Here is a 15,501-nt window from a genome sequence, read left to right as displayed (position 1 = left end):
GCACTCGGAAGAAGGCAAGCCGGTGGAGGCAGTGTGATGCATTGGGCAATGTTCTGCTGGGAATCCTTGGGTCCTGCCATCCATGTGGATGTTCCTTTGACGCATACCACCTACCTAAGCACTGTTGCAGACCATGTACAACCTTTCATGGAAATGGTATTCCCTGGTGGCTGTGGCCTCTTTTAGCAGGATAATGTGCCCTGCCACAAAGCAAAAATGGTTCAGGAATGGTTTGAGGAGCACAACAATGGGTTTGAGGTGTTGACTTGGCCTCCAAATTCCCCAGATCTCAATCCAATCGAGCATCTGTGGGATGTGCTGAACAAACAAGCCCGATCCATGGAGGCCCCACCTCGCAACTTACAGGACTTGAAGGATCTGCTGCTAACATCTTGGTGCCAGATACTACAGCACACCTTCAGGGGTCTAGTGGAGTCCATGCCTCAATGGGTCAGGGCTGTTTTGACCAAAAAGGTGACCAACACAATATTGTTATACCTGATCGGTGTATATACTATATAGATCTGGTTAAGCTGTATATACACACATACTATATGGACAAAAGTATTGGGACACACAATGCATGTGTTTCAGTCAAACCCATGGCCAAAGGTGTATAAAATCAAGCACCTAGCCATGCAGTTTGCAGTTACACAAACATCAAGTGGGTCGTTCTGAAGAGCTAAAAGAATTCAAGCGTGATACTGTGATAGGATGCCAACTTTGCGATGTCAGTTCGTGAAATTATCCTGCTAGATATTTCGTGGTCAACTGTAAATGGTATTATTGGTAAGTGGAAGCAATTAGGAACAACAGCAAAGACAGAGATGGGTCACTAAGTGCTGAAGCGCATGGTGAGAAAAAGTCTCCAACACGCTGAAAAGATCCAAACTTCCCTTGGCATTAATATTAGTATGAAAACTGTGCGGTGGGAGCTTCGTGAAGTGGGTTTCCATGGCCAAGCAGCTGCATGCAAGCCTCACTTCACCAAGTACAATGCCAAGTGTTGGCTGGAGCTGTTTAAAGCACTTGTGTGGAGTGACGAATCATGAAGAGCGTTACCTGCCTGACTGCGTTGTGTCAACTATATAGTTTGGTGTAGAAAGGATAAGGTATGGGGCTGTTTTTCAGGGGTTGGGCTTCCAGTGAAGGGAAATCTAAAGTACACATACTTTAGCATAACAAGACATTTTGGACAATGCCAGGCTTCCAATGTTGTGGGAACAGTTTGAGGAAGGTCCTTCTATATTCTGTGCCCCAGAGCACAAAGCAAGGTCCATAAAGACATGGTTGGAGTTTGGTGTGGAAGAACTGGCCCGCACAGAGCCCTGACCTCAACCCCCATCGAACACCTTTGGGATGAACTGGAACGGAGATTGTGAGCCAGACCTTCTCATCCAACATCAGCGTCTGACCTCACAAATGCTCTACTGGATGAATGGGCAAAAATTCCCACAGAAACGCTCCAAAATCTAGCTACTGGAGTTCCCCAGGGCTCAGTGCTTGGACCGCTTCTCTTCTCCATCTACATGTCATCACTAGGATCTGTCATTCAGAAACATGGCTTTTCCTATCACTGCTATGCTGATGACACTCAACTCTACTTCTCATTTAAACCATAGTTTAAGTCAAGTCAAGTAGAAGCACTCACTTCCTGATGGCTGAGCTTACTGAGCAGCCTCAGACTGAGCTTGACGACGTAGATGTGACGTGAGCAGTGGCAAGTCTTCTAGTAGTTGTGCAAAGTGAAATCTGAATCACATTGTTGAAATATTTTGTCCCGTTGCTTTTGGCTCTCTATGAGCTTCTCCACATGCTTCTCCCTTAACTTTATCGGACTTTATGCCTCCACGCCCCCCGATTGCCTCATAGACAGTAAAAGATTGCCTGCGAGCTTCTCCTTGGGTCTATACGGTAATTTTTCTACTGCGTGCAGAGAGTCACGTGGTTATGACGCAAAAAGGCTTTACAAAAAGGCTTCTACGGGTCGATAGTGTAAGATACAAGGTAATGGAGCCTTTTATACATTGTCGTGTTTCTTTAAAAATAAACAATGGACAAATGGAGTCTTTAAACGCCTCAGATGCAAAGTTATTCGCTGTCAAAGTGACACCAAAATGAATGGGAGTCAATGGGATGCTAACAGCAGGTGATGGCTTGGTTAGCAATGGCTGCCCCTATGGAAGGCATGCTTTCCGGGTGCTGGATTACCTCCTTGATTTCAACCAGATGATCCTACAGTTGGTGTTCGTATCACTGCCTGCCTGACAGACATTTCTGCCTGGATGAAAGAACATCACCTGCTACTCAACCTTGCAAAGACAGAACTGCTTGTGGTCTCAGCCAACCCAGCACTTCAACATAATCTCTCCATTCAGCTAGGTTCATCAACCATAACTCCGTCCAGGACAGCCAGGAACCTTGGAGTTGTGATAGACGATCAGCTAAATTTCACTGACCACATTACTGCAACAACCCGGTTCTGCAGATTTGCGTTATACAACATCAGGAAGATTAGACCCTTCCTATCAGAGCAGGCCACACAACTCCTGGTCCAAGCTCTTGTTCTCTCCAGACTGGACCACTGTAATGCACTTCTATCAAACTCTTTCAACTGATCCAGAATGCAGCGGCGAGGGTGGTCTTAACGAGCCCAAGAGAACGCACGTCACACCTCTCTTCATCAGTCTGTACTGGCTGCCAATAGCCGCTCAAATCGAATTCAAAGCACTGATGCTCGCCTTCAAAGTAACCACAGGCTCTGCACCAATATACCTAAACTTGCTCGTTCAGACTTACACACTCTCCAGAAGCTTACTTTCTGCAAGTGAACGACGCCTTGTGGTGCCATCCCAAAGAGGCATGGAATCACTCTCACGGACCTTTTCCTGGATCGTTCCCACCTGGTGGAATGACCTACCTATCTCAATTCAAGCAGCCGAGTCTGTAGCCATTTTCAAAAAACATCTAAAGACACATCTTTTCCAGCAGCACCTGACCAATCATGAATAGCACTTATCATTCTATTCTTTTTCTGTTTATAGATAAAAAAAAATAAAAAATAAAAATGAAAACTGTCCTATGTGTTCTATGCTAGATTAACTGAGACTTGTTACAGCACTTGCATATTGTTGCCCTTGACTGTTTTAGTTGCGTCTATTGCTCTCATTCGTAAGTCGCTTTGGATAAAAGCGTCTGCTAAATGACTAAATGTAAATGTAAAATCTTGTGGAAAGCCTTCCCAGAAGTGTGGAAGCAATTTTTTTTAATGTAAAAAAAATGTGGATCAAATACAAAAAAAAACCTGCAAGCTAACAAGTATTTGAGGCAGTTTGTATTGAAAGATGGTTTGCAAATTTGCTGTACAGGTTTAAACTTTTAAAAATTCTAATATACCGGTATAATATATAATGCATATTAAATTAAATCCACATGTGAGACTAAATCCTTGTAATTATGTCACATATATAATAAAGAACATTAAGGATAATGATACATTATAAATACACCGTAAGCTAGAAAAGACATTTGACTTTATTTATAACTTTGCTTATGAGGCTGATTTGATGGTAATTATGACTGACATTTATGTGATTATCATTCGGTTGTTTTGTGTAAGCAGCTTTGACTTTTCTGCTCTCTCTAGATTCTTATCAGTCAAATTAGATCAGTATTTGTTTGTTCTTTTTTCAAAGGTTTTTTGTTTCGCTTCTCCTCTCTCTCTTTTTCATTAAGTTGAAGTAATTAAATAACATTAATTCTTCTCTCTTCCTCAATGCTTTCACTTAGTGGCTTAAAGCAAAGGTAAGCACACAACCCACAATGCTTTCGGGGTCCTATGTTGCTACCATCTTTGCCTTGGATCTTTTTTTTTTTACAGGCATCAAAACATTTTTTTATTATGTTGTGTAATACACATTATAGTTCATTTCCATAATCTGATATGAGATACATATTGTAGTTTGCATTATGCTGGATGTTTGATAAACGGATTTTCATTTTGAATAAATAAATATTATCATGACTGTGAAAGTTGCCATAATGTTGTTATCCCTGTCAATTTCTTCAGCAAGGGAATAACCAGCCAGCTCGGGCAGGTGGAGGAACATTATCAAGGACCAACCCACCCACACAGAAGCCCCCAAGCCCCCCCATGGCAGGTAGAGGTACCCTGGGGTAAGTCACTATATTTCACTTTTTTCATGTGTTCAAGCTGTCTCCTGTGATTTTTGTCAATTATTGCCACAATTATTTTGTTAGGAGTCTGGCCTCCTACAACAATTTTTTTTTTGAATGTAGTTTGCATCTTTATTAACAAATGTTTGTGTTTCTCAGACGAAACACACCGTATAAGACCCTCGAGCCAGTCAAGCCTCCTGTGGTGCCTAATGACTACATGACCAGTCCAGCACGTTTGGGCAGCCAGAACAGCCCGGGACGCACAGCCTCACTCAATCAGAGACCCAGAACGCACAGGTACAGCTCACACATGGATACACAAGACAATGCAGGCCGTCTATTGATTTGAGACCCTGTGCTGGAAGAAATAGTGCTTTTATCCAGCAAGGATGCATTAAATTACTACTGGTGGTGCGAATGCAACCTGGATTTTTTTTTTGTTTTTAGTTCTGTTTTAGTTTCAAGAAATAAGTTCCTAGAACTACCCGGTGCGAAAGTCCCTATTGTGATATATTAAAGGGGTCATGAACTGCGTTTTTTTAAATTGTTTTATGTTGTTTCCTGGGGTGCACTTATAATGTTAGAATGCTTTTTACATCAAAAATTGTCATAATTTATAAATAAAAGGCATTTTCCCTACCCTGATTTTAGCCTTCTGCTCTCTGCTCTGAACGCTCCGTTTTAAGGGTCGTGTCCACTGTGAGACATCAGTGTAAACACCCACTGCTGTGATTGGCTAACGTCTTTCCATTTGAAATACTATTACTCTCTCTTTTAGCATGTTTTTTACTATTACAGCTCTCATGGTTAACTAATCGTGAAAAGGGTTGCATTACATTTAGATCTATGGCATTATATTTAGATCTATGGCATTATATTTAGATCGTGGCATGAAAGGTTGCAGTGATGATCATTGTAGCCGATCACACAGCATGAAAGCAGTGATCTCGTCATTGCAACTCAGTTTCTGTACACTAAATAATGCTTTCATCTTCACTAACAGTGCAAACGTGATATAGTTAAGAGATTCGTTGAATAAAAAGGGAGACAATGATAAACTCTCCTGTTTGATTGACAGCTCCAGCGCGTGCTGCTCAAACGATTGCAAATGGAGCTTTCTTTGATCACAGATTATTTTCATCATACTAGAGAAACAACGCTAGTTGATGTTTAGTCACTGGTTTGATTTACTGACATACAGACAAAGAACATCTGACTACATGAACCATCACATTTCAGATCAGACATTAGAATGAACATAGTTCCTTACATGTTGCATTACTGTTGAACCCAATCACTGCACAATATTTTGTAATCCTCAACGGCATGTTTATTGCTTTGTAGCTGGATGGTTTAACACTAGGCCTATGTTACATGCGTGAATTGGTGGGCGGGGCTAAACAGGCAGTGATGAAGTAGGCGTTGATCTTCTTCTGCAGAGGCGGTGTTTCACCAAATGATGACGTCAAGGTGTGGCATATTCTGAAATCGATCGTTTGCTGGGCCTGGTGTCTATAAAAGCTTTTCTTTGACTAACAAGGAAGTTTTCAGCTCTGAAATTTACAGGATATTCCTATATTGCCATGATGACCTTTTATATATCAAAAGCTCAAATGATTTCTCAATTCATGACCCCTTTAAAGTTGAAGATAAAAGTCACTATTACAAGAAATAAAGTCTAAGTTGTGAGATAATAGAGAAGGCAGTAGCCAAGCAATTGTTAAAGGTAGTTTTAATAATAATAATTTAGTTAATTTAATAATTTAGAATAAAATTTGATTTGATACAGTTGACCATTCTAATTCAGTTAATATGTTGAAAACGTTTGGGTTTCAGGGAGGGCATTGGATTGGTTTGTGTCTTACTTGTCAAATAGGACATTTGTAGTGCAAGTTGGAAATGGTGGTGTTCTGCAGGGTCCCCTGTTGGGACCAATTCTGTTTTCAATTTACACGCTTCCTCTTGGCTCTGTAATTCGAAAACAATATTAACTTTTACTGCTTTGCAGATGACCTACAGTTATATTTATCACTGAATTACAAGGATTTGATTAGTCTGGATGTCCTTCAAGCATGTTTAACAGATAAAAAAAAATGGATGGCCTCAAACTTTCTGCAGTTAAACACTGATAACACTGAAGTTGTAATAATGGGTCAGAGCTCGAGTAAAAATCATATTGAGCTAGCTCTTAAAAAGTCTTTTCCGAATATCTTCGTTTTGAATATCATGTTAAGAAGTTGGTTCAGTCTTGTTTTTATCAGTTAAGAAACATTTCCAAGGTGAGGCGGTTTGAGTTTTAATAATACAGCGAAGCTTATTCATGCTTTTATTTCATCACGTCTTTATCATTGTAATACCTTGTTTTATACTTTAAATCATCATACTTTATCGTGTTTACAATGAGTACAGAATGCTGCAGCCAGTTATTGAATCATATTGCATCTGTTTTAGCTTCTTTACATTGGTTACCTGTTCATTTTAGGATTGATTTTACGTTTTTATTGTTGACATGCAAAGCATTAAATGGTTTGTATCCTGGTGCCTATGTATTAAGCTGAGCTTTTGAGACCTTATGAAATAGTGAGATGTTTTAGATCTTCTTTTAACAAATTGCTGGCTATTCCAAGAACCAAATATAAAACTAATGGAGACTAATATCCAGTGGATATTAGATTTGCTGGATTTAGGTCTGTTTTTAAATGTCGTTTAAAAGCTTATATGTATAGAGGTGCTTTTAGTATTTTGTGATTGTCTTTTTGTTTGTTCTGGGGTTTTATATTTTTATTACACTTTATTTGTTCATATATTGTTTATAGTTCTTCATGAATGTTTTGTTTTCTTATATTGTGTAAAGCACTTTGTGCGTTGCAGCTTTTACAAGTCCTATATAACTAAAATTTGACTTACTTGCTTATAAAGTAACATTTTGAGATATAAAGTCACAATTATGAGAATTAAAAAAAATTAATATATATATATATATATATATATATATATATATATATATATATATATATATATATATATATATATATATATATATATATATATATATATATATATATATATATATATATATATATATATATATATATATATATATATATATATATATATATATATAATATTCTATATGTTTCTAACCTTTAAAAATTGCTTTTGTTGGTGTAACTTAATCTCTAAGCTCTCTCGTGATGTCTATATTCCTCTCGCAAAAAACAAATGCATCAGTGAAGTTATGGCATTCATTTATACAGATTCATTGGTCATTTTTTTTAATTCTATGGCACTGTTTAAATATACAAGTCTTCTTCTCTTTCTCATAAACTTGATTCACCACTGTCATTGCTTGCCCAGTGGGCTTGTTATACTCATGAGGAAAGCTGAAGGTGAATAAGGTTAGAAATAACAGTAAACTGTTTCTTAACCTTTGATTTAACACATGTATTCTCCAAACTCAAGTTACAAAAGGTCTTGATGGTGTCAAAAATGACTTTTTGAAGGGCTCAATAAAAGATTTGTGAATTTATGACAATGCATGCTTTTTGCTTTAATAGCTCTTTGTAACCCTCTGACTCTGTGTGTCTCAGTGGCAGTAGTGGGGGCAGCGGCGGTCGGGAGAACAGCAGTAATAGTATGGGAATCCCTCTGGCTGTGCCAACACCCTCCCCTCCCAGTATGGCACCAGGTGACAATTCGCATTTTTCACACATTATATTATATTGTAGGGCTGGTTAAAAATATAGATTTGTATTTTATTTTATTCAATTCTCATGCTGATGAGCTGTTCTTATATCTCAAGAATCAATCTTTTAGTCTATGATGTTTTCAGTTTATGCATGAACAAAGCGTTACAAAACCTTCCATAAATCACAATAAGCTTTGCACTTTGTTACACTCTAAAAAACTCTGGGTTAAAAACAACCAAAGTTGGGTTGAAAATGGACTAACCCAGCTATTGGGTTGTTTTAACTCAAAGATTGGGTTGTTTTAACCCAGCAATTGGATTGTTTTATGCAAACATTTAACCCAACCGCTGGGTTAAAACAACCCATTTACTGGGTTAATACAACCCAATTGCTGGGTTAGTCCATTTTCAACCCAACTTGGGTTGTTTTTAACCCAGCATTTTTAGAGTGTACTTAGCTTGATGGCTTGAAAAATGAACTTTAGAGAGGAGCATTTTACTAAATGTATTATACGTATATTTATTATATTTATACATAACATGTCTTCAGTATTTAATGTATGTTTGAATAAATCCATCATGAAAGCAGTTTTTATGACAGTTTAAATATTTAATTCAAAAAATGTATTTGAATAGAAACAATTATATTAAAAAGTTATCAAAACGCCTTATGTGCTATTTTTAATGTTTGTTTACAAATCATTTAAACTTTTAAAGTCTGCATGAAATGGAAATTGCAATAGTCATTTTCTTATTGTGACATATATCCGAGTAAAACTAATTCTCGAACAAGAAAAAATGTAGGGCGGGACTTGATTTTGTCCATGGGGAATTGATTGGATGGTTGTGGTTGGCTATTGCTGTGATGTCATGCGAGTGACAGGTTGTCCCGCCCCTTGCACCAGTAAACTTGTTATCAGAGAAGAGATGAGCTGCAAGAGAGAGAGAAGTTAGCTTGATTAAAGACTGGCACATGAATTGATATGCACAGATAAATAATTTGTAATACATACTGCAATATTCCATAAAAAATAAGAAATGTAAATTTTGACTATATGGTTTACAGCATTAGTTGTGTGCTGTACCTTATTTATATACAAATTAATCAATATTGATTCAAATTAAATTGAGAGTGAAACTGAATCAAATCAAATCGCAAGATGATGAATCAAAATTGAATCAATACCCAGCCCTATTATTGTGGAATTTCCACCCAGCCCCTAACTGAGTGATCTATTTTGCATTGGACTTATCTTCTGTCTCTGTCCTTTTTTTTCTATCTTCCCTTCATTAGTTCCTCCAGGTCCAGGTTTGGGCCCAATCCCGATGTCTCAGTTTGGAACAATCTCCCGACAGATCTCCAGACACAATTCTTCCACCACTTCTTCCTCCGCCTCTATGGTGTCCGCCACCGGCACCTACCGGCGCGCCCCTGCTAGCTCCTCCCAGTTCTCTGTGCCTCAACCCCACCTGAACGGGGGTCCCACATACCCCCAGAACACAAGTGAGTTCAGTTCCACGCTAGGGAGTGCTATTCAGTGGCACTTAATTTGCACTTTACAATGCCTAAATGCCATTACATTACAAAACAAATATCAAGCTCAAGTATGTAATTTTTTCACCACTAGCATCACCAAACCAAATAAATGAGGTTACTAGCAACTAGCAGACCTAGTAACCGATGATCTGCCTGTTTTCTGCTGTTCATCTCCTCATGTCACATAACTCACAACTGCTTTTACCTTTGGTCTGTTTTTCTGCCTGTGTTTAACTCTTTGGGCTTGTTTTTGAGTGTTATCCTCTTTCTGTCTGGCTGGATGTGTATGAATGTTTTTGCATCTGCGCTCCATGTGTCTCCAGTGTCTGTCGCTCCACCGCCTCCTCCCATGGTGCAGCTGACGCCCCAGATTCCCCTCACTGGCTTTGTGGCCAGAGTTCAGGAGAACAGTGAGTAACGCTCACATTAGCATAGCGCTTAGACCTTCACATACGGTCTCTGTTCACCTGCAGCCTGCCATGTATGAATTATTCTCTGTACCTCAAATTTAATATTTATTACATTTGTATGTATTAACATATAGGTATATTAACAGTTATAATTTTAAAAGGTAATACAATGTTATGATATAGGCAAGTACTATTATTTATATGTAGGGCAAAAAATACAAAAATATTCAAAAACACATTTTATACAAACAGTGACTTTAAAGGGGTGATGAATTGAGAAATCAACTTTCCTTTGAGCCTTTGATATATAAAAGTTCATTGTGAGATCATGGCAATATAAGAATATCCTGTAAGTTTCGGAGCTGAAAACTTCCTTGTTAGTCAAATAAAAGCTTTATTGACACCAGGCCCAGAAAACTCTTGATGTCAGAATCTGCCGACGGGCTATCTTAAATAGTGAAATAACATTCCTTTCTTGGGCGTGCGTGCGTGTGTACGGTTTGCAGTTATAATCACTGATCGCGCCGGCCAAGTAATAAAAAAATAACATTCCAAATAATCGCGAGTGGATGAGAGATGAATCATTGTGTTTGTTTGATAAAGATATTTTGCGAGTCCTGTGAGCGTTTCCCCAGACGCTTTCAAAACAATTCCCACATGTACTGAGGGGAGCTGAAGCTCATTAAATATGCAAATCGTATCCAATCCTAGCCGTGGGCGTTTACTTCCAAGTCTTCAGTGCGGCACACCCATAGAAACCGAGCGTTTCTTCAGAGAGCCTCAAAACCAAGGCAGAAAATAGCCTATTACTTATTCATTATGATGTTTTTGAATGTAAAACCACACAAACGTCATAAGTTGACCTCAGACAACAGTATACATTTTTTTACAAAAAGCCAGTTCATGACCCCTTTAATACATCTCTTTTGTGATTTTATGTTTTTAATTTCTAAATTAAAATTCATTTTGATCATTTTTGTCCTCCAGTAACAGACAGCCCGTCTCCTCCCCCTCCTCCTCTACCTGAGGACACACCCTTGTTTGAGGAAGCAGCTCCGCCCCCTCCACCTCCACCTGTGGATTATGATGAAGAAGATGCAGCTCTGGTGCACTACAATGACCCCTATGCTGATGGAGACCCCCACTGGGCCCCAAAATCCTATATAGAAAAGGGTGAGTGAGCTGCTTTTGAGTTTTCATTTCGAGTTTTCACTGTCAGATTTACTTCAAAGGCACAACAATATGAGTAATTCATTTTTGTTTCTTTTTAATGTAAGATTTTTGAATTGAAAATGCCTTTTCCAATTGAGATCGTAATCAGGATGAAGATGGATGGATGGATGGATGGATGGATTGATAGATGGAAAGACAGATGGATAGATAGAAATACAGATGGATAGATGGAAAGACAGATGGATAGATGATTGATGGAAATGCAGATGGATGTATGGAAAGACAGATGGATAGATAGATGAGCAGAAAGAAAGAGATGGATGGATGGATGGATGGATAGACGAGCAGATGGAAAGACCGACAGATGGATGGATAGACAGCTAGACGTAAAGACAGACGGATGGATGGATGGACAGACAGACAAACAGGTCGATTAATTGGGGCCTATCAGTTACAGTACATGGCATAACATTATGACCACCTTCCTAATATTGTGTTGCTCCCCCTTTTGCTGCCAAAACAGCCCTGACCCATTGAGGCAGGGACTCCACTAGACCCCTGAAGGTGTGCTGTGGTATCTGGCACCAAGATGTTAGCCACAGATCCTTTCAGTCCTGTAAGTTGCGAGGTGGGGCCTCCATAGATCGGACTTGTTTGTTCAGCACATCCCACAGATGCTCGATTGGATTGAGATCTGGGGAATTTGGAGGCCAAGTCAACACCTCAAACTCGTGCTCCTCAAACCATTCCTGAACCATTATTGCTTTGTGGCAGAGCACATTATCCTGCTGAAAGAGGCCACAGCCACCAGGGAATACCGTTTCCAATATGAAAGGGTGTATATGGTCTGCAACAATGCTTAGGTAGGTGGTACATGGCAAAGTGTCATCCACATGGATGGCAGGACCCAAGGTTTCCCAGCAGAACATTGCCCAGAGCATCACACGTCCTCCGCCGGCTTGCCTTCTTCCCATAGTGCATCCTGGTGCCATGTGTTCCTCAGGTAAGCGGCGCACATGCACCCGCACCCAGCCATCCACGTGATGTAAAAGAAAACGTGATTCATCAGACCAGGTCACCTTCTCCCATTTCTCTGTGGTCCAGTTCTGATGTTCCGTGTCCACTGTTGGCATTTTTCGGCTTTGGACAGGGGTCAGCATGGGCACCCTGACTGGTCTGAGGCTATGCAGCCCCATACGCAACAAACTGCGATGCACTGTGTATTCTGACACCTTTCTATCAGAACCAGCATTAACTTCTTGAGCAATTTGAGCTACAGTAGCTCGTCTGTTTGATTAGACCACACGGGCCAGCCTTCGCTCCTCACATGTATTAATGAGCCTTGGCCACCCATGACCCTGTAGCCAGTTCACCACTGTTCCTTCCTTGGTCCACTTTTGACACTGACCACTGGAGACCCGGAACACCCCACAAGAACTGCAGTTATGGAGATGCTCTGACCAAGTCGTCAAGCCATCACAATTTGGCCATTGTCAAACCTTACGCTCTAATCCTTATGCTTGCCCATTTTTCCTGCTTCTAACACATCAACTTTGAGGATAAAATGTTCACTTGCTGCCTAATATATCCCACCCACTAACAGGTGCCGTGATGATAATCAGTGTTATTCACTTCACCTGTCATAATGTTATGCCTGATCAGTGTATACCCAAGTTACAATGCTGTTAACTATATAGGGAACCTCAGTTGATACATCACCGTAATATTAAAGGTTAACATTAACTTATTTGTAGACTACTTGCATTTAACAAGTTTTTATAATAATAACGTTTTAAAAAATGTACATTTTGAACGACATAATTGTTTATACAATTTTTTTTAATAACATTTAAATAATAAAACATGAAGGATTTATTCAAACAGTAAATGTTGAAGAACAGGAAAAAATAAAATGAATATGTAATCTAATGCATATATTAATCAAAATTCTCCTCTCAAGAGTATTTTTCGAGATAACCTATCAAGTTTATGGTCATTGAATGGCTTTTCTGAGGTAAATGTGACATGCTTTATTGACGCCTTTCCATGGTTGAAACGTTGATTGAGCGATTACATGAGACATGATTCATTTCAGTAAGTTGTTCTGTTTCTTTCAACATTCCTTCTGATGTTCATTCATGTTTATTTGCTGCTGTAACTAGTAGTAAAGCAGAAGAGATGATCGGTTCACGTGCCGCTTGAACTGAGGCGCTACAGCACATTAAAGAGCGCCAAAAACGGTATTTATGGTTTGAATTTCGTAATAAAATTGAGAGAATTTGAAAGCTGAGACTTTGTTTCATATCAGAAGTAACAAAGCACAAAGCTTAATGCGATTTAATTGGATGGGAGTCGCTACAAAGCTTTGTTCATTCATCAACTGAAAACAGCATAGAATGAAAGATCAATTCTTGGGATTTAAGAATCAGTATCGGTTCTTCAAAATGAGAATCGATTTAAAATCGAGAAATGTGTATTTTTTACCTAGACAGACAAGACAGATAGATAGATAGACGGATAGACTGACAGACAGACAGACAGATGGATAGACTGACAGACAAATAGATAGATCTGTGTTTTTTACCCAGACAGACAGACAAGACAGATAGTCAGATAGATAGACAGACAGATTTACTGCCAAGGCACAATAATATTTTTAATGTAAGATTTTTGAATTGAGAATGCCTTTTCCAATTGAGACCGTTATCAGGATGCAGATAGATAGACAGACAGACAGACAGACAGACGTATATTTGGATGGATTGACTGGCAGATTGACAGACGGATGGATGGACGGACGGACGGACAGACAGATGGACAAACAGACTGACAGATGGATAGATGGAGAGATAGTGGGCAGGCGGACAGACAGACAGACGGATAGACTGACAGATAAAGAGACAAATAGATAGATGGACAAATAGACAGGCAGATAGATGGATGGATGGATACTAACCCTGTCTTCTCCTCTTTCAGTGGTGGCCATCTATGACTACTCAAAGGACAAAGATGATGAGCTGTCCTTCATGGAGGGCGCCATCATCTACATCATCAAGAAAAATGATGATGGCTGGTTCGAGGGCGTGTGTAATGGTGTGACCGGACTGTTTCCTGGCAACTACGTTGAATCCATCATGCATTACGCTGACTAATGCTAAATCCCAGAGACATCATACAATGCAGCCAATCAGTTACAAACATTGCAAAGTGCATTAGAATATGACTGAATGTTTGTTTTTGTCCAATCACCAATGTATCAAGGCATCTACAATGCTCACTGTTTGAGGAGACAGGGCTCGTATTTGCCTCTACAAAGAATATGAAAAGAAACAAACAAGTCTCACTACTTTCTGGTTAGGTTGCCTCATATATTTTGTACATATATTACAGTGAGACGTTGCCTGTAGGCTGTTGCTAGTGTTTGTTTTTGTGCGTGTTTTGTCATTGTACTGAGATCCGTATTTGCCAAGTGTCAGCTAGGGATAGTTCGTTTTTTTTTTTTTTTTTTTTACTTTTCTCTCTCTCTTCTTTTTCTTTCTTTTTCTTTTTTTAACTAAACTGTCAAACTCTTCCTTTATAGGAGGAAGAAATGTTTGAATGTCATTTTTGGAATATTATTATGCCTGGAAAATAATTAGGCAAAAAAATATGTAAGTGACAATGACGTTTTTACCTAAATTTCGCCTTCAGGATTTGCTAATATTTTCTATCATTTTACCTCATGACTGTAAGGGAAAAGACAGATGCAGTAATGTGCAGAGATTCTTCTGCATATCAAACAAAACTTCATATGAACATGTCCACGTTATATACTGTATATTCCACCCCAAGATAAAAAAGATAACAACAAAATCTAAGATTTAATTTTTTATTTGCATTAGGACATTTTTTATGACAAGTAAGCACATTTCCCCAAATTATTATTATTATTATTATTATTAATATTACCATAATGCAAAAAACAATTATCATTCTCATTACTGTAATCTGAAAAAAAAAAATATATATATTATTTAATTCATTTGTATACATTCTGATAATATTTCTTGTACTGCCATTAATTTATGCTGATTTAAATATAAAAATGTATTACAGTAATCATAAAAAAAAACCTCAAAAAGCAAACTATCCAATACATTATTAAATGCAAAAAAATATCTTAATGGTCCTATAGGCTTTGTTTCCTTTATGCAAATTTTTTTTTTTTCGTTTGTGACCTGGACATGTTTTCATGAGATTCACCCATATACTGTGAGTTTAAACTGTGCCAAGCTGGTCTTTGATCGTGTTTTTGTTTTGAACTGCTGAAGTATTGTGAACTTGATTATGTTGCACTGACCGGGCGACACTGGCTCACTAGCTGAACGAGTCTCATTGCCCATAGAAAAAAAAATGAAGTAGCAGAAATCAGTTTTGTCATTGTATATATTATGTAGGGGGACCATGCAAAGCTGAATTTGTCTTTCTATTTTGACCAGTTCAGAAGTTTTCCGGAATTTAGGCGCAAATCCATA

At 38.6% G+C, this 15,501-nt stretch overlaps 1 protein-coding gene across 1 annotated transcript in view; it reads left to right on the top strand.

Moving 5' to 3' along the window:
* abi1b (abl-interactor 1b) overlaps positions 1-14,977 on the top strand; it is a 29,897-nt gene extending 14,920 nt beyond the window's left edge. Inside the window, exons 4-10 of the mRNA XM_079819960.1 lie at positions 4,070-4,176; positions 4,336-4,476; positions 7,770-7,867; positions 9,162-9,371; positions 9,728-9,814; positions 10,802-10,987; positions 13,964-14,977. Of these exons, the coding sequence (XP_079676086.1) occupies positions 4,070-4,176; positions 4,336-4,476; positions 7,770-7,867; positions 9,162-9,371; positions 9,728-9,814; positions 10,802-10,987; positions 13,964-14,139 (1,005 nt within the window). The 3' untranslated portion in view covers positions 14,140-14,977. The remainder of the gene's footprint in view (positions 1-4,069; positions 4,177-4,335; positions 4,477-7,769; positions 7,868-9,161; positions 9,372-9,727; positions 9,815-10,801; positions 10,988-13,963) is intronic.
* Positions 14,978-15,501: the final 524 nt, after the last annotated feature.

Source organism: Gobio gobio, assembly GCF_949357685.1.
Source record: "Gobio gobio genome assembly, chromosome: 6".
NCBI lineage: Eukaryota > Metazoa > Chordata > Actinopteri > Cypriniformes > Gobionidae > Gobio > Gobio gobio.
This window is presented reverse-complemented; position numbering and strand designations above follow the sequence as displayed.